At 38.9% G+C, this 27409-nt stretch overlaps 1 protein-coding gene across 4 annotated transcripts in view; it reads right to left on the reverse strand.

The window, feature by feature from the left end:
- LOC122813204 (voltage-dependent R-type calcium channel subunit alpha-1E-like) overlaps positions 1-27409 on the reverse strand; it is a 4399719-nt gene that overhangs the window by 227713 nt on the left and 4144597 nt on the right. For all 4 annotated transcript variants that reach the window (XM_044085387.1, XM_044085385.1, XM_044085384.1 and 1 more), the window contains one exon: positions 325-445. In XM_044085387.1, the coding sequence (XP_043941322.1) occupies positions 325-445 (121 nt within the window). The remainder of the gene's footprint in view (positions 1-324; positions 446-27409) is intronic.

A 27409-nucleotide genomic window follows, 5' to 3' on the forward strand; every position in this document is an offset into this window, starting at 1 on the left:
TAGATACATAGTGACATCTATTGCAATTCATATTTTCAGGATGATGATTCTGCATTTACCATAGGACACATTAAATTACTTTCCCAGGGAATATCTTACATTATAGTAATCTATGATATTTTTCATGAACATTTCTCACAAAAATAAATCACTAAATGAAACTAAAACCTGTTCCAGATGTATATGTTGCTCTTCTTGGGAAATCCCAACAATAACGAATAGGTGGGGTCAGAATATTATTTTTAATGTACAGCATTGAAAGTAATTTTGCAGTGAATGATAAACAGTTTGCAGACTAATACTGAGTGACTGAGTTTCTTTTACCAGAAGGTGTTCATCCTGGAACTCATCTGCACCTCCGCTGTCGAGTCCCACTGACCTGACAGAATGAAACATCTCCTGAGGAGACAGGGGACTCAGTGGTACAAATCCACTTCTGCTACTTCTGAAAAAGAAAAAGAAAAAAAAATATATAGAGAGACATATTATTAATACCAAACTTTTAGTCTGCAGACTACCACAATAATATTGTCCTAATACAGGTTTTCACATCTAATCCTTTTAAGTCTAGATTAACTGATAATTTTATAGGATGAAGCGCAAGTGAACAGAAAGTCTTAGAAGTATTCCTTAATCCTTTATTATGATAGTAACAAGACTTCTCTTCTTTAGGGGCTACACTGTAGTTTTCAAAAAAAGGCATTCATGTTACATTTCTCTTTATTTCTTTGTGATATGAAACTAAAACTACATGAAGTCGTGCAGTCAGCATGAAGAATATAGTTTAATGTATAAATGCGCCTATAAGGGTTGAGTCGCTGTTTTTTTCCATGTGATCGGAATATTTAGTTCTGTTCTTTTCACCGTTTTCTGATTTTGTATTATTTCCATCAGCCTAAGTTACGGACTTATCTAGAAACACCAAGCAGACAAAGTACTTTCCATACGTTACACAGTGTGTGTGCCACATGTATGTGATTTAAAAACCACAATGCTCCACGGAAGTAATTGCTGCGTTCTTTAATAATAATCTTCATCTTGTTTTCAAACCAGCTATGCCTGCTTTGCAAACACAGTATAATATTTTTATGTCTGCTGTACTACTGAATTTTATTATTCAAAATCTGACAAGATGAGTCCAAGTATTCATGAAAACTGCGCACAGATGTGCAAATGCATGTTGCAGATTATATTCACTATTTTGTTAGGGACTATCACAATTCTCAGAAATGAATAGCCCACAGGGAATGGACAGTCACACTCACAGTTCTTTGAATGGCACATAGGCATGCCTGCTACACTAATGTGTACCTGGTGTGCCTATGCTCAAAAATAAGAGGTAGTGCACTATAGCCTGACAGCTTTGCACAGTGTTGCTCAGTACAGAAACTGCAATGATTTACAGCACAGCATGTCTTCCGTAGAGACTAGAGCAGCTACTTGGTAACATTTGCTGTACAGGTGTATGATGCAGCAGTTAGTTACCTCATTCAGTTATACTATACACCTCAGGTATGAATGATTGTAATTCACAAATAAATACAGAAGCATAGCTGGTACAACCAGTGCCCTGGGCGAGTGCTATGATCCAGCACCCCTCCCCCTCAGCTCTTACATTTAATTCTGTGCCCCCCCCAGCTCTTTCATTAAGTACAAAAAAAAGGATGTTTCTTCTACTGGCACAACAATCAGGTGGCCAGATGTATGGCACCCACCCCATTCCTATGCCAGCCTTCAGGTCCTATTTCTGTACTCTGCCTCCAACTTACTTTCAGCTTATTTTAGTAATACATAAATAAACGAATGACTGAATGAATGAATGAATGAATAAATAAATAAATAAATAAATAAATAACATCTTTTGAACTGTAGCAAACAGTTGCTACAATTTATAAAATGCATGCACAGAGTGCTAAGGTGCTCATGTTTTATTTTAAACAAACAAAAAAAAACTTCCTTTTAAACTGTAGAAAACTGCTTGTTACAAATATAGAAAACAGTTGCTACAGTTTATATTTGAAAACCACCTCTTAAACTATCAATAGGACACACTGGAACTTGGCAGTAAACCAAATTTAACAACTCCGTACAAAAAGACTATAGACAACAGTTAAGCACTTTTGCCCTCCACTACAAATTTATCAAAACTGCTCTATATTCAAACCAAATTAATTATATTACAAACTCTAATTATCAATTTTAAATTAATCCAATAGTATTGCAAAATCTATTGATACCTAATTAAAATGATAAATTCAAAAAAAAAATAATCAATGCATGGTATATATTATTAAAAAAGCATAAACCTATGAAACAAACTGATACTTATATTTTAAGATAGATCAAACTGAACAGCAATCATTGATACCTGGAAAAGTATAAGCATCTAATTGTAACTGCCCATCAAACTCCTGTTTACTTAAACATTCCTTCCAGCATCTTGCTCTTTTGAAATTGTCTCCTTTTTCCAAAATGAAACAAACATCTTGTAATTATTATACAATGAAGAGTGCTTATACAAAGCATTATTAGGATTACCCCTTTGAATTTCTTGATAGTGTTTGTAAATGTGCTTCTTTAAATGGCGTTCAGTCTTACCTACATAAATCATGTCACAAGAGACACATTGACTTATATATACATCTTTTGTGTTGTAGTCAAATTTTCCAAAGCAACATAAACTTCTATAATAATTCTTAACAAATGTGCTCTTAGTATCTGAAATGTAGCAGCACTGTCGACATCTGGCTGATTTGTTCCTTTTACACACATAACTGTCCATTACTCGAGGTGTACTCTCTAATAAACATTTAATGTTGGCACTTCTCTTGCAAATAACCTTAGGCTCAAATCCTAATTTCACTAAAATGCCTTCAGGAAAAATGTTTTTTTCCAAATTTTCTTAATTATGCTCTTAATAACGCTCGCTTCATTGGTAAAGGTGCAAATAAAAGTTTTATTAATAAAATAATTTGAACTTGTGCTCTTGTACCAAGACAAAGTTTTGTCAAGGAGAATGGGCATATATCTTGTCTTTCTGGTTGCACAAACTAACTTTTCAGCTTTGGTAATGCTATCTGATGGATAGCCCCTAGCAAAACATGTCCTTTAGCTTATCCATCTCAGTTTGAAACAAATTGTCATCTAAAATAAATCTTGAAAAAAGATATAATTTGCCATCAAACAATAGCTCTTTTTTGAGACTCTGGCTGGCAACTCAACCAATGCAAATAGATATTTGAAAATGCATGCTTTCTATAAAGTGGACTGGTGTGTACCTGATGTGAAATCTTTAAAAATCTTTACATCCCAAAAATAATTTTCTCTTTAGCACATTACAGCTGACATCAGGAGTTTATACAGTTATATCTCAATCCATGGAAATGAAATCTTTCAGGGAGCTGTGGTTAGGTGTCCTTGGTTAGACGCTAAAGATTTGATTATCACTGAACATTTAATAAACATTGTTTTAAGAAACAATTTTATGTTTTTTGAAGGAGAGTACTTAAAGCAAAAATGTAGGGTGGCAATGGATGCAGCAATAGCTCCCCTAAATGCCAATTTGGGACTTACCGAATGGGAAAAGCTGTATGTCTTTGATGAAGAATTTAATTTATATATTAAATTGTACTTGAAATACCAGGATGACATTTTCATCCTGTGGAGAGGTGATTTGACTCATTTAGACAAATGGTTCCACAAGATGAATAACACGACTGATTTTTTAAACACTTTACTTATGAATGTTCTACAGAAAATATTCATTTTTTTCTATGTAAAGATTTTTAATGACTACACATCAGGTACATAACAGTCTACTATTTATAGAAAATCTACATATGATTACTAAGTGAACATGGGATTTTATCCAAAAATAAACATTTTGTCCTCATATATAACAGCCCAACTGGTCTGGGCAGGTCCAGAAAAGTCAAAGCCATTAGTTTCCCTAACCCCTCCACACACCTCTAGCAGTTAGAACTGACCTTTCTATCTACCTCATACAAATTAAAAGGAGTGAGATATCAGCTTTGTAAAATTCTCTTAGAGTGATGCCATTTTGCGAGCCACGACTTAATCATATTCCTTATTTTCCAGATATTTTCCCATTCTCTCAGATTTAATCATTTTCTTTGTGTTTCTAAAGCTTATGAAGCTCCTGCAATAACAGCTTTGCTTCTCTTGTGCATCATATCCAAATGGAATAGTCCTCCATTACCATCCTTTATAGTCTTCTGCGTTTTCTACCAACTTGATGTCTTAACCTTTATCTCATTTTGTTGCCTCTTCATCTGCTCTCACAGCACTTGCAACTCACAGTAAATGAACCACTTAGATTTTGGGATAAACACTTTATTTGAGCCCACCTTATGTGAGTAACGTTCAAGATGAGACTCTTTCATGGAGGAACTTACTATCTGGTTAATCTGTATTCCGTCTGAAACACCATAATATTTTCACATTCAATGTCTTTCATAGACCGTGACTCCATAATTACAGTGGATTCCCCAAAAGGTCTTTACATTGAATCCTCCACAATTTATATCCTCTTTTTAAGGAGACTATTCATTCTATGTACTATTTACAATTTCAGGGTCACCAAAGCAATCTACTAGGCATGTTCTTCTTCCAGCAACTAAACCCATTAAGCAATGTTGAAATCAATAGAATAGTATGGGAAATGTGCAAGGACCTTAACCTAACCTAATGGTGTATACCGTCTTGATCTACCATAAGGCCAGGTTTACCTATAATACACTTTTCAGTCCTACTTTGAATGTCTTCGAGTTCTGGCCAACTTGATCAATATGGAATTGTGCCTCAGAAGACACACGAACAATGAAGTTATCATAACTGTTAATGTAACATTTTAATTATTTATTTAAGTCCACTGGGCCAAGAAGAGCCTGTTTTCAGTAGAGGCCTAGAAAGAAAAGCTCCAAAGACACATTACAGACATACACAACATAGTATAAACTTAATCATCAGGCTAAGAATACAGAATAATGGATACATACATAATACAGCATAATTCAGCATATTAATACACAAAGAAGTATAACATTATCACTAATACCACAAATGTTGACAACAAACTGCTGAAAGACAAGAAATGCAGGACAAAGCACCTCAAACACCAACAAACTCTTCAGCTATTTAGCTCTTTAATTAAAATTGATAAAGGATGGATAAACCACAGTACCACACTGTAAAGTTAAGCGCTTTTCATCTGGTTCTATGACCAGACTTCTTCAGACAAAAACAGCAGGCACAAAAGCAGTTTATATATATATATATATATATATATATATATATATCTAGATACAGATATATATATATCTAGATACAGATATAGATATATATATATATATATATATATATATATATATACATATATACACTACTTTGCACTTCCCTCCACCCCCTAATTAATCATATTTATTAATTAATCCACCAAATACATTCTGTAACTTCTACACTTCATTCATTTAAAAGAACTAGTAACAACATTAACATTAAATGAATACACTCACTAAGAATGTAGTCAGCGGTTGGTGTACCACAAATTCAAGCATAAAATTACTTACATGTATAATTTTCATACATCATTTCAATAATCCAAACGCCCCAAAATACCTAAATCAATTTTTGATAAATTACATATATTTTAAATATATACACAAATCACCTTATACCTAGTACTGTTTACACTGTAGAAATTTAGACCTAACTCCAGAAAGTTGAAAGTATACACTATTACATCCACTACTAATCTACTTAAGACACTGGGTTAGCTATTTACCATGCAATATACTACTGAGAACAAGAACACATATATGCAGAGATTACTTATACTAGTTAATTATCTTAATAAACTTTTCAGTTTTAATAAACATTGAATAGAGCAACTATCATTAATGCCAGGAAAATGACAGGCATCAAAACCAATCTGCCATATCAATTCTCTTTTTTCTAATAATAAAGATCTAGGACCACCCCTAACCTCTCCAGCTATATGGTCAATTACTCTAAACCTAAAACTGTGTGTGGGGTTAGTTTTAATACGGGCAGTTAATGCATTTTCCACCTTGCCTTTCTTAATATTGTAAAGATGCCTGTCATTTTCCTGGCATTAATGATAGTTGCTCTATTCAATGTTTATTAAAGCTGAAAAGTTTATTTAGATAATTAACTAGTATAAGTAATCTTTGCATATGTTATGTGTTCTTGTTTTCAGTAGTATATTGCATGGTAAATAGTTAGCCCAGTGTCTTAAGCAGATTAGTAGTGGATGTAATAGTGTATAATTTCAACTTTCTGGAGTTAGGTCTGAATTTCTACAGTGTAAACAACACTAGGTATAAGGTGATTTGTGTATATATTTAAAATACATATAATGTATCAAAGACTGATTTAGGTATTTTGGAGTGTTTGGATTATTGAAATTATGTATGAAAATTATACATGTAAGTAATTTTATGTTTGAATTTTTGGTACACCAACTGTTGACTACATTCTTAGTGAGTGTATTCATTTAATGTTAATATTGTTACTAGTTCTTTTAAATGAAAGAAGTGTAGAAGTTAGGGACTGTATTTGGTGAATTAATTAACTAATTAATTGTTTAATTAGGGGGTGGAGAGAAGTGCAAAGTAGTATATATATATATATATATATATATATATATATATATATATGAGTCCGCTTCAGAATGCCAAAATTCAAAACTTCGAAACCTATATAATCGCAGACCATATGTTCGAAGTTTTGAAATATTGACATTCTGAATGGGAAATCACATACAGCGCGGACCAGGAGATTTCCCTTGTTCTCACTGTAGTGCAATCTCGGAGTTGGTATATTTAAGTAGTGGGGGTGGGGGGGGTGAAGCCCCCCTGCTATACACAGTTTAATGTGTGTTTTTTTTTACTTTTATGGGTCTAGTTCACATTTTTGAACATTCAAATGTTCGACCATATGGTCTCGGCCATATGAATTTTGAACATTTGAGGGTTCGGTTATGTGAAGTAGACCTATATATATATATATATATATATATATATATATATATATATATCAACTGCTTTTGTGCCTGCTGCTTTTGTCTGAAGAAGTCTGGTCATAGAACCAGACGAAAAATGCTTAACTTTACAGTGTGGTACTGTGGTTTGTCCATCCTTTATCAATTTTAATTAAAGAGCTGAATAGCTGAAGAGTTCGTTGGTGTTTGAGGTGCTTTATCCTGCATTTCTTGTCTTTCAACAGTATAACATTATCGTCAGGCTGAGAATCCAGCACAATAGAAATGGGGTAAAATACAGTCATGAGAGGAGATACAGGTAATGGAATGTAGATGTGAAATTTTGTATGTACAGAATTAGTTTCATTTTGATATAAGAAAATGTAACAAGGTTATCCAAGGTGCAGTAGGAGATTGATCAGGACTGTATAGTGGGGTGCATTAGTAGGAATAGTAATGGTGTGAGAAATAAGTGAATAGAAATGAGAATGAGAGTGGGAATGGAAATGAGAAAGTATAGAGGAGGAGTTATGTTGGAGTTTGACATGGACATGCCCATTTCGAAGAAAGATGGGAGAACAAGAGAGATTTGAAGTTGGTATGGTTAGAAATATTGCAAAGGGAGAGGGGTTGAGAGTTCCATAGTTTAGCGATGGACATGGCAATAAAGTAATCTTTATTCCCCATATTCAGAAATCCTTGAATCCTTACTATAACATAGACAATACTTGTAACATAATATTCTGTAATGTATTACACGCCCCAAGGCCCAGATACATGGGTAGAATAACTTCACTAATCTTACCACAGGCCCCTTACGCTTACCTTCTCTACACCTGACCAATAGCATTTTGGTGAAATTTCACTATAAATTCAATTCATTTTTAGAGCACTTAAATATAGTTATCACATCATATAATACTTCAAGCAGGTGTACTGCAGCCAGCATACAACTAACTCTGAACAACTGAAAAAATATTTCCCTCTGCCCTCCAGTCCTGAGGTTAACAAATATACTCAACTCTCTACAAAGGCTTCATTACAGACCAGTGCAAACAATCTAGATAAAAAGGAAACCTTGTTTTGTGTTTCTCTGTACACAAGCTTCCTATGACAAATGCCCAATAACTAGATCAAGCTGGTGCGGTAAATTCATTGTTTTCAACCAAGGCTCACATCTTTGCCTGGTTAGCAGCTTTTCTGATGGCAAACAAACTAGACACTACATCCAGGTTCTCCATTATATGCCATTTTTAGGAAAAATATGCATGGCCAATAGTTATTATAGTTTGATTGTCTGTGATAAAACCACTTTGGCCCCTTCTCTACTGATGATCTTTGGAAGAATTTTAATCGGAATATTAAAATTTTACCAAAATTGTTATAGCCACATTATTCAAGTAAACAGTTCTGTAATTTCCCGCATCCCATAAATTTTTTTTATCCTTTGAAAACACCACTATCTAAGGTTTTGACATCAGTGTGATGACTATTTATCTTTATTTCATTAAATATCTCCACAAGTACTTGGGACAGCCCAGTTTCTCCCATTTTGAAAAATGCATACGAAATATGGCACTACCATCCCACTTGCCCTTCTATTGAATTTTATCGGTTTATGGACATACTCAAAATAATGCTGGTATCTAATAACTGTACTCCTGGTTGATGATGCCTTCATCCTATAACAATTTCCAAAATATTCCCAACTTATCCTTTTCACTTATGCATGTTCATGTGTACACACACATATATGTATGTGCATGTGGGAAGGTATGTCTACATGTATATGTTTATAGTAAAACAACTGAAACATGTTTCTATGTTTCTACTACTTCTTTAAGTTCCTGCCAGTATTTTTCCAATTTTCTTTCTTAATGTCCTTTATATCCTGTTTCTTCCTTCTTTCTCTAAATCTCCATGATATATATTTCCCTTGTACATCTCCCCTGAGTTACCAAAAATCATTCCTGCAAATACCCTGTGTTCCAGCTGAGTCTGTTATTATTTCTCTAGCTTGATCCCTAAGACTTCTGTCTGCATTAATACCTAATCTTATTGTTATTATTATTATTATTATTATTAACAATGGTATATAGGTTCATAGGTTCATAGGTAGGTACTAGGCTATCTGCCCAAAGGCATTTATAAGCCTAGCTGGAATGTGTTGGCTTTGACCACCCCCTTAGATTAGTTCCCAGTGCCTCTGTCCAGCAGAGCCATCAAAGTGATCCCCGGGGTAAACTTTCTGTTTCCCATCCACTCATCAAGGTTTCTCTTGAAGAGTGTTAGCGAGGAGCTCTGCCTAATGTAGATTGGAATCTTGTTCCAGAGCATGGGAAGTCTCTGGGACAGGAATCTATTCCTCCAGCACATCCTATTTATTGTTGTGGTGAGGTTTAGATCCCTGGAGCATGTGGCTCAAGGGGATATGGTTTTCTTTAGGTGGAGCATGTCCATCAATTCTGGGTTGGACATGGCCTTGGATGTCAGGCAGAGATCACCTCTGAGTAGGCGGTATGCAACTGAGTACAGCTGGAGTTTCTTCAGTCGGGTTGCATAGGGCATCTGCTTGAGGCCAGTGATCCTCTTGGTGAGGTACTTCTGTGGTCTTTCCAGTTGTTGCAGGTGTCTTGTAAGGTACATCCCAAATGGGGCATTGTACTCTATGATGGGTCTGATGAGTGATGCATAGAGTGGCCCAATGACCTCTTTTGATCTGGATACAAACCCTTTTGTGACTGGGTGGGCACAGAGAAGGATTTTCTAACCACTTTGGCAATGCGATTATCAAAAGAGAGGTTACTAACTACATGGGTCCCCAGATCCCTTATTACATCTTCCGTATTTAGGGGGCTACCACCTATGTGGTAGTTTGTGGGTACTTTGTTTTTTCCAAAGGGGATGACTATGCACTTTTTGGCATTTGGCTTGAGGCCATGGTTTTGACACCAGGTATCTGTCTCAGTGAGACCCTTTTGGAGGATGTCTGTGTCAGTCAGAGAGTCAATTATAGCCCCTCATAGAGTGAGTCAATTATAACCCCCTTATAGAGTGTTTAGCTCTTTTTAACATGTTAATCTTTAAATTTCTTGTCTTAACCTTCCCATCTCATAATCACATTCCCATTTCATGTTGACATTTCTGCTTCATCTTTACCATAAAAACTGCAACAAAAATAACAACCACACTAGAATTTTCACTATGTGATACCTTGAACCTCTTGCAATGGAGGTTCATGGGATATATGTAACTGACCGCTTAAGGACAGCAAGCGTTTCAGATTCATGGCTTCAGGTTTGTCTGTGTGACCTTTTTACCCTTTGGTTTGGATGTTAGTTTGGACACTTCATCAGCACCAGGATAATTGCTTGGAATACTCCTAGTTATAAAGTCTATTAACTGTCTGTGTTTGACACTGCTGTCCAGTTTAATTAACCCATCACCAGTTTTATTTTATTATAACTTGTTTTTTTTTTCAGCTGAAAACTAGCCGTTACACAGTGTGTTCTGAAATGTGCCTGTCCAGTATTTCAGAAATAAAGGAAACAACTATTACTTAAAAATATCATGCCCAATCTGCTGCCCTGTTACCAAAAATCACAAAAAATGTATACTGCCTTTTATCTCTGTAGTATCTTCCCCAAACCCAGTAAGCAATGTTGAAAGGAATAATGCACTTTCGGAATTGTGGCAGGACCTTAACCTAACCTAACGGGGGTGTACAGTCTTGATTTCTGACAATCCAGATCTCTTCATCTATAACAATTTTTGAGATGTTCAATTTCCTCGTATGAAATTCTCTCATCTTCATACAACTTATTCAAAATATAATTGGTTATGATGTTAAAATCACTTTCCATTACTTGAAATTCCTCACTTCCTGTATTTCTCAATCACTTGAAACATTCTGTAAAAAAGTTGGAGGATCTCATTTGGGATATCTACATTACCAATTTTCAAGACTTATTCCCAAATTCTACCTAATCTAGATTAGTCATCTCTTTGCACCACAACCCTTTCTGTTGTAGGTTCATAGGTTCATAGGTTCATACTAGGCTATCTGCCCTAGGGCATTTATAAGCCTAGCCAGAATGTGTTTGGCTTTCGCCACCCATTTTAAATTTATTTTGCTATGCCCTTTTTCGAGGTTAGTATACTGTGCCTCTATCTAACAGTGACACAGAAGTGATACCCGATCTCCCATCCACTCATCAAGATTCCTCTTGAAGAGAGTCAATGAGGACTCTGCCTAACCTGGACTGGGATTTTATTCCAGAGTGAAGGGAGCCTCTGGGTTATGAAACTGTCCCTCCAGCATGTCCTATTTATTTCAGTGCTGAGGTTCAACTCTCTTCGATGGGATTTGGATTTTCTGAGGTGCAGCATGTCCATTAATTGCGGGTTGGACATGGCTTTATACATCAGGCACAGATCGCCTCTGAACAGGCGGTATGCCACTGAGTAGAGCTGGAGTTTCTTTAACCGGCAGCATATGGCATCTGTTTGAGCCCTTTGATCCTCTTGGTGAGGTACTTTTGGGGTCTTTCCAGTTGCTGCAGGTGTCTGGTAAGGTACATCCCAAAAGGCATTGTACTCAATTATGGGCCTGATGAGGGATGAGTAAAGAGGCACGATGACCTCCCTAATCTAGATGTGAATCCCTTCATGATTAGGTGGGCTATATAAAATGTTTTCTAACCACTTTGGCCACGTGGTTGTCAAATGAGAGACTGCTATCAACTTGGGTCCCCAGGTCCCTAATTACTTCTTCTGTACTTAATGGATTTCCACCTATGTGGTAATTTGTGGGCACTTTGTTTTTGCCAAAGGGGATGACTATACACTTTTGGCATTTAGCTTGAGGCCATGGCACTGGCACCAGTTGTCTGTTTCTATGAGGCCCTTTTGGAGGATGCTTGTGTCGGCTGGAGAGTCGATTATGGCACCCAGTTTGCAGTCATCTGCGAACTTGGTCAGCCACAGTCCTTCCGTGTTGGCCTGTACCTCCGAGAAATATATACCGAACAAGAGAGGTCCCAGGACTGAGCCTTGTGGGACACCACTTGTAACTGGTTTGGAGTCTGACATGGCTCCAGCAATTCTAACCATGTGGGTTCTGTCCTTGAGCCAGTTTGCAATCCATCTAGTGACATAGGGGTTTATATTTAAGCTGGTGAGCTTATCTATAATGCCCGAGTGGGGTATTGTATCGAAGGCTTTTCAAGGTTCATGTAGGCTGTGTGGACCACCTTCCCTCGTCAATGGCCTTGGTGACTGTTTCAAAGAAATCAACCAGGTTTAAGAGGCAGGATCTGCCCTTAACAAAGCCGAACTGGGTAGGATCCAGTGTTTGTAGGTCCCCAATATCTTTATTTATGAGGTCCATGATGATCCTTTCCATAGCTTTGCAGACCAAGCTAGTCAGGCTTATGGGGCGATAGTTTCCAGGATCCGTCGAGGCACCACCTTTATGGAGAGGGACCACTGTTGCTGTACGCCACTCTTTGGGCACATATCCTGTAGTAAGGCTGAGATTGAACAGTAGTTTTATGTTTGGGTTTAGCTCTTCTTGAGTTCATGTACACCATCTGGTCCCATTGATGCTGTGTTTTGCTTTGGAGAGGGCGGCTCTTACCTGAGCATCTGAGATGTCAGGGGCAGCACTCTGCTGGGATAGATATTTGCCCTTTGGTGGGAGGGGAGAAGTTTGCTGAACCTGTCAGCTAGGATGTTGGCAATGTCTGTGGGTTCGTGTATTTTTGTCATTTTGGACTAATTCTGAGCATATCTGGGAATTACCACCCAGGTTCCTAACATAACTAAAGAAAGCCTTGTGATTATCCTTAGTATCCTGTGCAATTTTTCTCTCGCTGGCCTTAGACAATTTTATGTGTGCCCGTAGTTTTTGCTAATACTGATCAGTGATGCCTTCCTTTTGGGATTTTGCTTTATCATTTAGTAGCTTCCTCCTTCTATTGTATAGTTTGTTTATGGCTGGGGTCCACCAGACAGGACGCCTGCCTTTGGAGGATTGGGTCTTGGTTTTATTTGGGATCGATGATCCATGCATTCCTGAAGGTGTTCATAGAATGCGTTTATAAAGGATTCTGGCTTTGAAGGATTCCACCTCAATTTTGAGGAGTGTAAAATTTGCTTTAGAGAAGTTTTTCACTGTGGTTTTCTGGGCAGGGTGAATATCCAGTGAGATTAGTTTATGGTCTGATCTTACCAGTGAGGGACACACTTCTGGTCTGGAGCATAGAGTCCCCATGTTGGTGATGATCAGGTCCAGTATGTTTTGTTGTTCCATAGCATTTGAGTTTATAAATTCTAGGAACCTTTGGGCTAGGTGTTGGAGCTAGAGTAATGCTCCCAGTCTATGTTTGGGTAGTTGAAGTCGCCCAATATAATGGTGTTTGGAGAGACCTTCATATTTTCCAGTGTTCTCAGGAAGGCCGAGTGGGGTTCCTGGGTTTGGGAGGGTGGTCTGTAGCAGGCTATAAACTGGAAGGCAGTTTTACCCACTGTTAGTTGCACATGGATAGTCTCTGATGCTTCGTGCTTTGCCACCAACCTGGAGGTGTGGGTATCTTTGATGAATATCGATACTCCTCCTTTTGTGGTTCGGTCCAAGTTTTGGGGCCGAAAGCATGGTATGAGGTAAAACCTGGTAGTGCTGGGGTGCTCTCGGAGCCCTGAACCAGGTTTCTGTTACTGCACAGATATCGATGTTCTCCATGGTAAGGAGAGTTTGCATCTTGAGGTTTAGACTTCTGGCGTTGAGTAGCATTACTCTTAGTTTCTTATCCCTTGTGATACCTATGGAGGTGGGTTTGTCTTTTGAGCCTTGCCTAAAAAGGCACTATGGGGGTAGCAAGAGCCTTTGCCAATATCCAAGCCCAGGGGTGACAGGTGCAAGCCGAAGCATCGTGGCTTGTCGAGCATATCATCCCAAGCTGACAGGCATTGAGCCCCTTTGAATGACACCAGTACTTAAGCCAATTGTTGAAATTGATCATCTTGTCTTCATATTGTGGCATCATTCTTGGTGAGGGTAAGATGCTACACAAGGTCAGGGTCATACCGCCTGGGCTACATGCTCAGAGAGCTCCTTTATGTCTCTTTCATGTAGTCCAGGGAGGTACGCCTCAGGTCATTCACACCAGCATGGACAATGACTGAGTCATATTTGTACTTGCCTTGGAGTGACCTGAGTGCTTGTGTTATGTGGCGGATCCTAGCACCGACAGGCTGCTCACCGTGACCCTCTCCTTGTTCAGCCTGGTGAGCGGGACGCCAGTGTGCCTGACGATAGAGTCACCTATTACAAGTGTATCAGGTGTGTTGTTTAGTCTTAAGGGCTGTGACTGTTTGGCACACTGGCTTTGTGAGATATGTGTTGCACGTGTTTTGTTTTGGGGTAGCGGCTGCTTGGGTGTCTGCTTTGGAGGTCTCTGCTGCTTCGGCAGATCTTTATTTAGAGCCTCGAGTATGTTTTTGTGTGATTATGTGTTTGGTTTGCTGTCGTGGTAGGTCTATGTGAGACTGGAATTGTAGTGAGTATGGTTTCCTTCTCCTCCTGACTGGTTATGCCAGTACTGAGTTGAGAGAGCTTAGCCTTCAGTTTGGCTATATGGTTGCATCTCTCACATGTGTTGGAATTTGTTGGGAGGAGGAGAGGGTTGTCTGTGTACATGAGGCAGTTGTAACATTGCCTCAAGATTCCCAGATTCACCAGCTGGACCGGAGAGGAGATTGACAACTGACCTTTGGACATGCTAGAATAATATTGGGACTTCCTTAATAATTGAAAACCAGGGCCAGTGGGGAGTGAGGGTGTAGTGCTTTGAAATTTTTAGTGCTGACTTATATAATTGCTTTAGTGAGCAAGTGCCAGGTAACTTAAGTGCAATGTGTTACAGGTAACTTAAATGCAAAAACGACACACAGTAACTTTCTTTCAAGTGAAACAAGGAAATAAGTACAGTAAGCAATGCAGATATCACTAGTGAGCCACAGAAGTGCTGAGAAGGTGGAATTAGCGTTCCAGGAAATAACAAGCAAACAAACAACAAGTATATAAACAAAGCTATATTCAGCAGGCCTGGATATAGTCTATGCTACAGCAAACAAGGTGTACCAATTTCAGTAAGATACAGTTCAAATATTCAGGCACTATAAACCTCTAACCAGAAATTCCCAGCTCAGAAGGGCAGAGTCCAGCCTCTTCTCCCACAAGAGTGCAGACCACAACCCTCTTAATGTAAAATAACTGGCCTGAAAGCCTAAGTGCTTAAACCAGAACTAATACACTTTAAGAATAACAGACACTGGGCTCTCAATCAGCAGTTCCCAACTTAGAAGGATGAAAGCTACCTGTCCTGCCACCACAGTGCATGCCACAAACCTTCCTAATGTAAAACAACTGGTCTGGAGCCCAAGTGCTTAATCCAAAAGACTTAGAATGACAGCTAAACTTTAATCAAGTTACTACCAAGCAGTAATAAATACAATTGAATACTTTAGAGAATGCCTGGATTAGTGCTCAAGTTACACAAACAAAGCTAGATCCAGCAGGCCCGAATCCAGTCTATGCCACAGCAAACAAGGCGCATCAACTTCAGTAAGAAGCAGTTCAGATATGCATGCACTATAAGCCTTCAATCAGAAATTCCCAGCTCAGAAGGGCAGAGTCCAGCCTCTCCTCCCACAAGAGTGCAGACCACGAACCCTCTTAATGTAAAATAACTGGCCTGAAAGCCTAAGTGCTTAAACCAGAATTAATACACTTTTAGAATAACAGACACTGAGCCCTCAATCAGCAGTTCCCAACCTAGAAGGATGTAAGCTACCTGTTCTGCCACTACAGTGCAGACCACAAACCCTCTCAGTGCAAAACAACTGATCCAAGCCCAAGTGTTTAAACCAGAAGGCTTAGAATGAGTTACACCAAGCAGTAATAAATACAATTGAGTACTTTTAAGATGATGCAAAAGTTAAAAAAGTAGGTAGAAACACAAGTACAGTAAAAGCAGATTCAATTTTTTTTTTTTTTTTTTCTGAACAAGTGCTGAGATCAAAGAAACAGATTTGAGTGCTGAAACTAGAAAACTGGCTAGTTATAGAGAAAAAACTAAGCTAGAGGGCCTCCCTCCAACACAGAAGGGCCTGGGGGCTCACAAGCCTACAAATAGTCTATACCACTAAACAGGAAAGGCAGGAAACAAGCTTAAATTTTTTTTTTTTTTTTTTTTCTGTTTCCCAGATGCTCTCTTTGTACACAGTAGGAGTGCCTGAAATCAGAATATGATCTCACTGCACTCAGTTGAGTGAGCAAATGAGATGGGCCCAGAAGGAGTATCCAAACACAAATTTACAAGAGGGGCGGGCAGCTGCAAGGCCACTAAGATTAACACCAAAACAAAAACAGGGACGGTGGGTGGGACAAACTGCAGAGCAGAGTGAAAACTTCAGTTCAGCTAAATATTCCTTCTCACACAGTTATGATACTAAGTTCCTGATTAAACAAGATGCCTGCTCCTCTTTTACTACCTCCAAATAACTGATAACACACTACTTTACTGTACTCCCTAGGCTGTATAAGTATAGTAATTTTGATGTTGATTTTTGTTTCTTGCAAAAGTATTTCCTAGAAATTTGCATAGATAAACAAAAACATTTGAAATGTCAGAACTCACAATGCTGAGTCTCAAACCTGGAGACTGAATGACCAAAACTTTGTATTTATCTATCCTGAGTTCAAGGCTGCCATTTCTCTAAATATTCAATTTTCTCGAGGTATGGATATGTTGGAGTTGGTATATATGTTTATGGTGTGTGGGAGGGGAAACTCTCCCACATCAGGAGATGCAGGGGGGGCCTATCCCTCTGCAAAAACTTCAAGAGGAATGGTGTTTGATTTGCAGTCTTCTCCTGAATTTTTGGCCTTTTTGTTTAATGTTTTAGGACTCAGCATTGTCAGTCCTAACTTTTCAATATAAAGCCAGTTTCACATCTATATTTTTGGGAAATATTTATCTTAAAGGAATTTGAAATTAATGATATATGTCCTGTTTAACATCTCTCTCTGAGAAAGTATTACATCTTACTCAGCAGATGTTGCTTGTCTTGAGGTTCAAACACCCTTTTGGCAAGAATATATTTTGATTATGGTTAGTCATACAGATAGCACCCTTTGGCCTTGGCAGTAGTAAGCATCCTCTCTCCTTCCCACCCTTAGATAAGGAACAGATCACATTTAGAGTACTGACTTTCCATAAAGTCAGTCATTTGGTCAAGCTCATATACTTGCGTTTACAAAATGTTGAACTGGTTGTACTGAGATCGAGGTATAGTGGGGATATAGGAATTTGTTGTTTTCCCCATAGTAGTGCAATTTGGAGATTAACTGGTAGTCTGAAAATGTGAGACAATTGCTTCATTGCCTTAGGATGCCAAAATATACCGAGCTAGCTACAGAGACATTTGGAAATTGCATATCCATGTTGTCTGATGCTGTAATAGGTTTGGCTGTTTAGGATGAAGGACGTTCAACTTCCTCATATGAAATTTATTGGAGTTTAACAGGGGTCTTCTAGGGTAGTTTCTGGGCTTAAGGGCAGGACAGTATATAATACTAGGATATGGCAGCACTAGTCAATGCACAAGCTAGTTGCCGTAAGTTTATTTCTGCACAATATCTTATTTTTTAACAGATTTTGAATCTAATCCTAACTTTAGGGGTACATTTCACTGTTTAGGCATTTGCTACTGTACATGGTACCACTAACAACTATGGCCCAATGGACAGCTCTGTGCAAAAAAAAAAAAAAAAACTTGAAAACTGACTCTTATGCCCACTAGTTGTTAAATGACCACACTTTGAGCTTCCTGCATTACTTCCCAACTCAGAGAGACCCAATAAACACATTCTGCCACAAGATGTCTAACCCTGGAATCTGTTGAAGGTATAAAAGCACAGTGAAAGCAACTCTCAAGTACAGATTAAACAATCACCAACTAGCAATGCTTCCCAGCTTAGAGCAATCAGATAAACTCATTCTGCCACAAGATGTCTGATCCTGGAATTTCTTAATTTAAAAGCATAGCAAAAGCAGCTCTCAAGTGCAGATTAAACAACAACCAACTAGCAATACTTCCCAATTTGGAGAGACCAGGTAAACACTTTCTGCCACAAGATGTCTGATCTTGGAATTTCATAATATAAGAGCACAGCAAAAGCAGGTCTCAAATGCAGAATAAACAACAAACAACTAAGTCCCTGGCCAATTCACCCTTCTGCAAAGTGATTTTGAGGCACACAGACTAAAAGAGCTAACAAACAGAGAAATTACTATTTTACCAGAAAATTAAATAAATGCTTTAAAAATGCACAGAAACAGTAGTTATCACTATATAAAGCAAGTACATATGCAGCTAATCAAGAAAATGCAGTTATCTTAGCTTGGCTGGCTCTGGATGCAGTTGAAACAACAGAAATGTACTGCAGAGTTCTGTTTAAATTTTGTTATCATTAGCAGATTGAATTGAATGCCCACACTCGTCACTGTAGGCCCTGCCAGTATGTGAAACTTGTAATGTGCTAACTGAATGAAGATCAATAACACCAACTAAATATCAACTTTGCACTACTCCTTGTACTGCATGACTTTATTCTCTTAATTAACCACTCTGGAAAAATGATTATGTCTCATCACAGTTTGCTTGTCATATCAAATGCTTTGCATCATGCCATTTCATGCCTGTAGCCAATATATTTACACTGCATGTGGTTTCTACTTTCTTGCTTTTTACCAAGAGCCACGTTGGATGTCATGGTAACCTGCAATTTTGTTTTATTATTTTAATAGTTTCAGGTTTTGTTTCATTCTTTTTCTTATTCTCCACATTTCCAGCTCTTAACTCATGTTTTTAAATTATGAGTTAGAAAGTTTATTCATCCACATATGGCAATAGCATTTTCCTGTATCAGATCTAGTTTAATTCTGACTCCATAAACAGTTCTACCTCTGATCAATGAATCAGCAAGATCTCCAAATTCACAGTGTATTCTTTCATGACTGCTTGATTTCTATTAAGGTTTGTGATGTAAATGTAATGACATATTTATACTCCATTAAAAGAAAGAAGACTTTCTATACACTTAGGTTCATCAGTAGTCACTAGGCCCGAGGTATAACTAGCTATCCCAGTACCAGGCTCCATCTCCCAATCTGACATTACCCTGCAGCTTTACATAAAAAAAAAAAAAAAAAAAAAACGCCGATAAAATGTTTGCTTTCCTTTTAAACTGTTGTGAAATGTTTGCTACATTTGCCAGATACACAGAATGGTAAAATGCTGCTACAGTTTTGACTACAAATGGAATGCCACTATTCATTTCTGAATGCCAGTAATGTATTGAAAACCAGCCGGAATCTGTTGAGCATGTCCCCTAACACTTTGCACATGGTGCAGCTGCACCCATCACCCATCATAGTTACACATATGCACTAGGCATGTAATACAAGAGAATGTTGAATAGCCTGTCCTGAATTCACATTGTCCAAAAGCATGGACTGGTTATGTGACTTGCTCAAAATCTCACGGTAGCATATGGGAGTCAAACCCTGTATTGCAGGAAGTACCTTGTTAACATCTCATAGTCTTAATCCTCTGTGTCAACTGCCAGCCTTTAATGCTCTATGCTAATACATGTGGTTGGTATAATGGTTCAGTTGGTTTCCCTGACAAATACAAGGTATGTGGTTTGATTCTCACCTTTGAAAAAAAATTTCTAGGCTTAGAATAGCCCATAAAGGCAGCTAGCCTAGTACTTACTTATGAACCTAACTTCTAGACGTAAATGTGAAAACTGCCTTCCAACATGACAACATGATAGAGTTTACAATGTATTTTTTATGACAGAAATAATGTTTTTCTGTCGTATTTACTACAGGTAAAAGTTTTAAATAGCATTGATAGTTTCCTTCGTTGCTGCATAAAGGAACAAAGGTACACAGAATAATTTTCAGGTTTTTCTGCAAGTCAGGTTGCAGAGATATGCAGCTCAAAAGACTGAGCTCACAATGAGGCTTACACGTAGCTTCAAACATGGTGGTTGCAAGACAGTCATGTTAATCCAAAATTTGAATAAATGAAGCAAAAATATGTTAGTGAGACAGTGAAGTGAGAAATGAATTAAATGTTGTAAGATGAATGCTCAAGACTTTAAAATGTGATGATTAATTTGTTTAGTTGGAGAACATTTTTAAAAAGTAGAAAATTAGACTAATAGCAGAATTTGGCGGTGGAATTTCAGCCTTACAAGAAGAGACCCATTATAAAGCCCACTGCACCATAAGAACACAGATAATTGGAAAAAATGCAAAATAAGTCCGAAAAGCATCTTCAGGTATCAAAAGTACTTAAATTCTGATACCATATCATAGATTAGTATTAAAAATATATGTCATTAAGATGAATGAGTGCAGAGACAGAGCTATTACACTAAGGAAGCTTTACAAAGCCTTCCATTCACATATAACTAACTTTATACGTGTGTGTGTGTGTGTGTGTGTGTGTGTGTGTACACATATATACATACAGTAGATCTGACTATATTTCACTATATCACCGACTCACTAAATTTGCGTATACTACATCGACTACAAGTGGCCGAAACTTAATTAATGAAATAAAAAAAAAAGAAGCAAAGTTTTATGAAGTGAGGGAAGTTCCCCAGCACTCGTTACACCTTTGTTATATTATATACCAGTTGCAAGATTGAAAAACTGTTTGGAGAGTGTTGTGAGACTGAAAAACTGTTTTGAGATGGCAAACTCCCTCTCCCCACTGTGTAGCAATTCTGCAAAACAAATGCTGGCAACCAGCAGTTCAACAAAACAATCTACCTAAGTGTTAAATGCAACACACTGCACCTATATATGTGTCTATATTTATCTCTCTCTCTCTCTCTCTCTCTATATATATATATATATATATATATATATATATATATATATATATATATATATATATATATATATATATATATATATATATATATATATATATATATATTTACATATACAATATGCGTATATATACTTATAGAAATAAAGAGTGACACATATTTTCTTTGCTATTAGGAAAGGGATAGATAGTCCAAATTAGGGTACTATAATAATTGGATTGAGTAAGCCTGTCTTTGCATGGTGGCATGTATTTTTGTTACGTAAATATTTACCTATTTTTAAATCACTAATATGATGGCCATTATATTTATAACATATAATGTTAACAGCCTGCAGGACAAGAAGTAAATAATTAAAACAAACCTTTTAAGCTACCGTCCCCCTCCTTTTAGCTTTTTTTATGGGAAACTCATAGGTCAAATAGTGCTTGTAATACTACATAAAGGCTTTAATGCAGCGTGACACTTTCAAATACAAATCTTTTTGAAGGTAATAGTCTACAGATGCAGGGCCTTGCCTAAGGATCATTGGTATGCAGCATATGGGTATTACAGACCACTCCTAGTGGCTTGTGAACTTGGTAGTGCAAGAAGAGACAGTTGTTTCATGCTTAAGACATGACATTTCCAGGGAAGTGCAAGTTATGTAAAGTTTATTGGTGCTGATGTTCATGACAATTAGTGGGGAAGCCCAACACGTCAGCTATATCCTATCAATATCTTGTGGTATCAATGATTAACTCAAGACATTGACTATACCATACATTCCTTGCAAGTTTACTAAAGCCACAAACATTCTTAGCCCAAACAGCTGTTACATTAAATAAATAACCAATGCAAATTCTCCAGTCAAGCAATGCAACATGGGAGTCTCTGAGATTCTAAGGAAGATACTGGTATACAGGGGTCTTTCTAAGACTCCAGCCTTTCTTTTATCACTGCCATTATGATCACAAATCTGGCTGAATTCTGCAGCACTAAGATAAGTTTTAGATTTACTTAAGAGATTGCATACTATACTGAAGGCTTATGTGAAGAGCCTACTGGAATGTAGTTACACTCAGTAATTTGGAATGGTTGTCATACACAGCTAAGGTTGCTCTTACTGTGATTATATTACATTCTCATATGCAAGTGTTGTGTACGCCTCTCCTGAAGAATTGTTTCAGGTGACTCTCACAGTCCTTCTCAAGCAAGCCAAAGATCCCTCAGAAGTTACCTCATACAAACACATCTCTATAGTCAACTGTGAACCCCAAATTATCTGAAGAATACTTGAAGGAATGCTAGACAAGATATGGTTACCCTTGTTATTTGAGGTCAAGTAAATCCAGGAGTAGGTGGCATAGGCAGTCACCTAGGGCCCCATGAAGGCTAGGAGCCCCAAAATGGGAAATAATGCAATATTTTATTTATTTTTTTGGAATTCAGATTATGATCTGATGATTTTGAACTGTTGTCACAGCATTATATGTTTCTCATGGGCATGGTGGTTGGCTGGATTGGCTTGTCTCACTCTTAGGAGTGTGTGGGGCAAATTACTACTATTGATGTTTTTTCTCCCTCAGGCAGGGAGCAGATGCATAATGTCTACCTCCCCCCAGTTTGACTGACTTAATAGTTCAGTCATTTCAGCGGCAGGTCACAGAGGTCACAGATGAAGTAACAGGTCTGTTAAAGCGCGCTATTATTGTTTCACTCATTTCTAATTGTCTCAAGTTGGCTGACCCTGATGCGTCTCCCTACTGACTCATGACGCCTCTTTATAAAAAAGAAAGAGTTCAGTGCCAGCATCCACCTACTGAACTGCCTACCCTAATATTTACTTTTGTTTGCCAGTTGGAACAGACTGAACGAGGACATATGGTAAGTAAAACATCGATTACAGTCACATTATTATCATCTCCACCTTCAAGTTTTGTAAGTCAAGGCTTTTTTGTCAGTCAGTTGGCTCTTCATGTATAATTTTATCAGTATAGCAGCATATCTCTCAACTGTACAGATTGTCTCACAATGTCCAGATTTTTACCTCATATTTTTAGTCAGTTTCTTATAAAATTGTAGTTTTGTGGCAAATTGTTGAGGGTTGAATTTGGAAAATAAAGACAGACATTGACTTTAAAACTTCATGCCTTTCAGAAAATTCATGCTAATGCAATGCCTGTTATTCTCCCCAGTATTCTGAATGCCTTGCATGGCGTGCAGGAGCTCTAGCAGGCAATATGTCTGCCGTGCAATCCAGGAACAGCCTGCAGGGGCGTGCACGAGCGCTCCTGCACTAGTCCTGCACAGACTAATCCCCTGTATGCAAATCACCCCATTTGCAGTAGAAATCCATGCAAATGAGGGGAATGTGCAATCAAGGAAGCTTGAATCCGGCTGTGAGGACTAATGCAATCTGCAGAAATGTACTCAGTTAGTAACCGAGTACATTTCATCAAAATCCAAAACGGAGCTGTGAGAGCTCCAAATAAAGGCTGAATATCAGTCAGGAAGCATGCCAATGGCAAAGTATAAGGCCATTGGCATTGCAAACAGCATAAAAAATAAAAAAATGAACTTTTATTTTTTTTAGCCGATCTCGGCTGTTTAAGCGTAGGGCAGCAGTGCGCAAACAGGATCGAGGGAAAATAATAAAATAAACCTAAAATAAGCATTCTAACTAAAATCACTATTCTGCCATGAAAGTCAATGGCAGGTAGAAGACAACATGGCCAGTGAATAGTGGTTGCTAAGGGGGAGGCTCAATGTGAGACATGTAACTATGCATTAGCAGGCAATCCTATGCAAATGAGGGGAATGATAGTGAATTCCAGTTTTCCCCAGCATGCTAGTCAGGTCTCAACGGTGTAAGAGTAGGAATAGCTTAGTGCAAGCCTAGGAGTTAGCTGACATCATGGGGGGTCTGTGTCAGGCATAGTGTAAGCAGATTGGAGCCTTGTGGCACAAGTTTGCTCCTAGCTAAGCAGGGGGGGGGGGTGTCTGACTCTGCCTAGCACTCTTTACATTGCCTAAGCGGGTATGCGCACCGCGCACCAGGCTTTAAAGGTTTAAAACAAAAGTTAAACCAGGAAATAACAGCTCTGTGCACATTTGAGCACTGTGTTTGCACAGCGCACCCCTTGGCTTAAACAGGAAGGCAATGGGAAGGGAAAACAGTAGTAGGACGGTAATTTAGGAGAACTAGCATAGCTGGCAGGTGAAATGTATCAGAATCAGCCAATTACACAGGCAGCAGACCAGCCCAGCCCAGAACACTGCTATAAACTATGCAAATACCTTCCCCTCTGGTTTTTCCCACACTGTACACCACCAGTGTAAACAATCAGGGAACTTTTAACAATCAAAACAACAAAATGATAGGGGCTGCAATAGCTATCATACAACAACTTGTGGAAGAGGCTGAGGGTGGTGAGGATGTGAATGTTGTCAACCACCACACAGTGAAGAGATGGGAGGAGAGTGTACAGACCCAGGGTAACCTACCAGGGGCTACATGAGCTGGAGATAGTGGAGCTCTATAGGGTGGACAGGGACCTCCTACAGCAAATTGTTGAGATGTGCTGGTCAAGCCTGACACACAGAACTAACAGAGGGGAACCCATCCCAGTGGATACCAAGGTATGTGTAGGCCTAAGAATACGAGCTACAGCTACCTTCTAAAGGCCAACTGGGGATATGATGGGGATCTCACAGGCATCAGCATCCAGGGTACTCCACCAGTTCTTGTATGCCATGTCAGCACATGCGGTGAGCACGTATATTTCCCCTACACCCGTGAGGCATTGGCCAGCAATATGTAACTGTTCCACCAAATAGCAGAATACCCTGAGGTAGTGGGTGCTATAGACTGTATGCACATATGTATCAAAGCACCACCCGTTGAGCAGGGTAGGGTCTACATCAACCGCAAGGGCTTCCCCTCCATCAACTGCCAGGTCGTGTGCGATGCCAGGGCATAATAATGAATGTATGTGCTGGCTGCCCTGGAAGCTATCACGATTCCCACATCTGGCATCTGGCACAGCTGTACCTGAGATTTGCCAATGTGGACATCCCTCACGGTCACCTAGTGGGGGGATGCTGGATACGCACTGGAGCCATGGCTGATGACACCCATCAGAAATGCACACACACCCAAACAAAAACTCCATAATGAGGCACACGCACAGACCAGAATTATAGTAGAGCGTGTGTTTTGGATGCTCAAGTCACGGTGCCAGTGCCTGGACACATCCGATGGAGCCTTGCAGTACTCACCAGCTACATGTACCCAAATTGTCATCATATGTGCCATGCTGCACAATATGATCCTGCAGAAACAGCTGCAGCAGGAATAGCACGGGGCAGGGCTACTCAGCCCCCCACCATAGCCAAGGCCTGCACAGGCACAGAGTGACTCAGAGGAGGAACAACCTGAGCCTGCCCCAGTAGGCAGAAGAAGGCATCTTCAGTATGCCCTGGCCTTGACAAAGAGGCAATGCATAGCACATACACTGACACAGGAATGACCCTGGGAATAACACTTCTCTCTCTGACTCTTACATAGAGTAAAAGGGATGCCAAACCTGACACTACCTGTGCTCAACCATGTGTAGGGAGTGTACTATGTGCATCAGACATAGTCAGCCCTGCAGCACCACCCTCAATACTGGGGCACCAACAAGGTAAGTGACTCACACATGCCAGTCAGGGGGGTTCACATACCCAACAACAGTCACAGCCAGCAAGGCAGGTGTAGACAAACACAAAGGCTGTGCTATAGACTCTGAATGATGCCTATGGGTAACCCCCACCCCCCAGGCCTACACAGACAGACCACAGCAGGTCAGGCAGTGGGATGTTAGTTCTGAAGGGTAGGAAGTCAGAAAATAATATGTAGGTAAATCAAAGCTAAGATCTGTAGTACACTGTTATGTGTCTAGTCAGCATGATACCTTAGAATACAAAATGAAATGGAGTACCTGACCTACCAGTGCAGTCATACCAAATGTGTACAAGTTTCAGGTGTGCCCCCCCATCCTACGTTGTCATGTAATAACAGTCAGGTGTGTCCTCGCCAATCCTGTGTAGACATGTAGAAATAGTCAGGTGTGCCCCCTATCCTACGTAGAAATGTAGTAACAGACAGGTGTGCCCCCAATTCTGTGTAGAAATGTAGAAATAGTCAGGTGTGCCCCCCCATCCTACATAGAAATGTAGTAACAGTCAGGTGTGCCCCCCAATCCTGTGTAGAAATGTAGAAATAGTCAGGTGTGTCCCCCATCCTACCTAGAAATGTATTAATAGTCAGGTGTGCCCTCCCAATCCTGTGTAGAAATGTAGAAATAGGTGCCCCCCATCCTACGTAGAATCAACCAAATCCATTGAAAAACTACTCCACAAGCTCAAACCAATGTCTCTAGCCACAGATAAATTACCCGCTGAATACCTCCACCTGGCTGCAGAAGCCATATCATATCCTATCTCCATACTAATTAATAGATCCATCTCTGAGTGTATAGTACCCAAGCTATGGAAAATATCTCATATCATCCCTCTACATAAAGGGGGAAACTCCCTGGAACTCAATAACTACCACTCTATAGCCATACTACCCCCTTTATCTAAATTTTTAGAGAGGGTAATACACAAGCAACTAATGAAATATCTCCTAGAAAATAATCTAATAGCAGCACAACAACATGGCTTTAGACCCTTCCATAGCACCTCCACTGCACTAACAGAATTCACCAACATTGTCAATACTCACAGAAACAACGGACTCCTTGTATCTGCCACCTTCCTTGACTTGTCCAATGCATTCGATATGGTTAACCACAATAAACTCCTTCTTTCACTAGCAAATCTAAACCTTAAGACCGCTGCCATCTCCTGGTTCAAAAACTACCTAGAGGGAAGGAAACAAGCTGTTATGTGGCAAAACCAACTCTCCCTCTTCCTACCAGTCTCCCTAGGAGTACCCCAAGGCTCCATCCTGGGGCCACTTCTTTTTACCCTCTTCACCAATCAGCTCCCAAACAGTATTCCTAACGCCTTAATAGTGCAATATGCAGATGATACCACCATAATATGCGCAGCCAAATCAATTGACATCCTTCACTCCCTAACACAAGAATGCTATTCCCTAGCAGAAACTTGGATTACAAACCAAAGGCTCAATCTGAACCCAAGTAAAACAAAGCTAGTACTCTTTAGTTCCCACAGAGCCACACCTCGCAATGATTCTTTCTTCATCTTCTCCTTTAACAAGACCACAATCACCCCCACAAATCATACCAAACTCTTACGGGTTGAAATAGATAATCACCTTAGATTTGACCTACATATTTCTATAACCATAAAAAAGTATATAAAAAACTTGGCCTACTGTATCGCAATAAAAAATTCCTCACTGACTACTCCAAAAC

Source organism: Protopterus annectens, chromosome 10.part0 (assembly GCF_019279795.1).
Source record: "Protopterus annectens isolate FY-2018-M chromosome 10.part0, PAN1.0, whole genome shotgun sequence".
Classification (NCBI taxonomy): Eukaryota; Metazoa; Chordata; order Ceratodontiformes; family Protopteridae; genus Protopterus; species Protopterus annectens.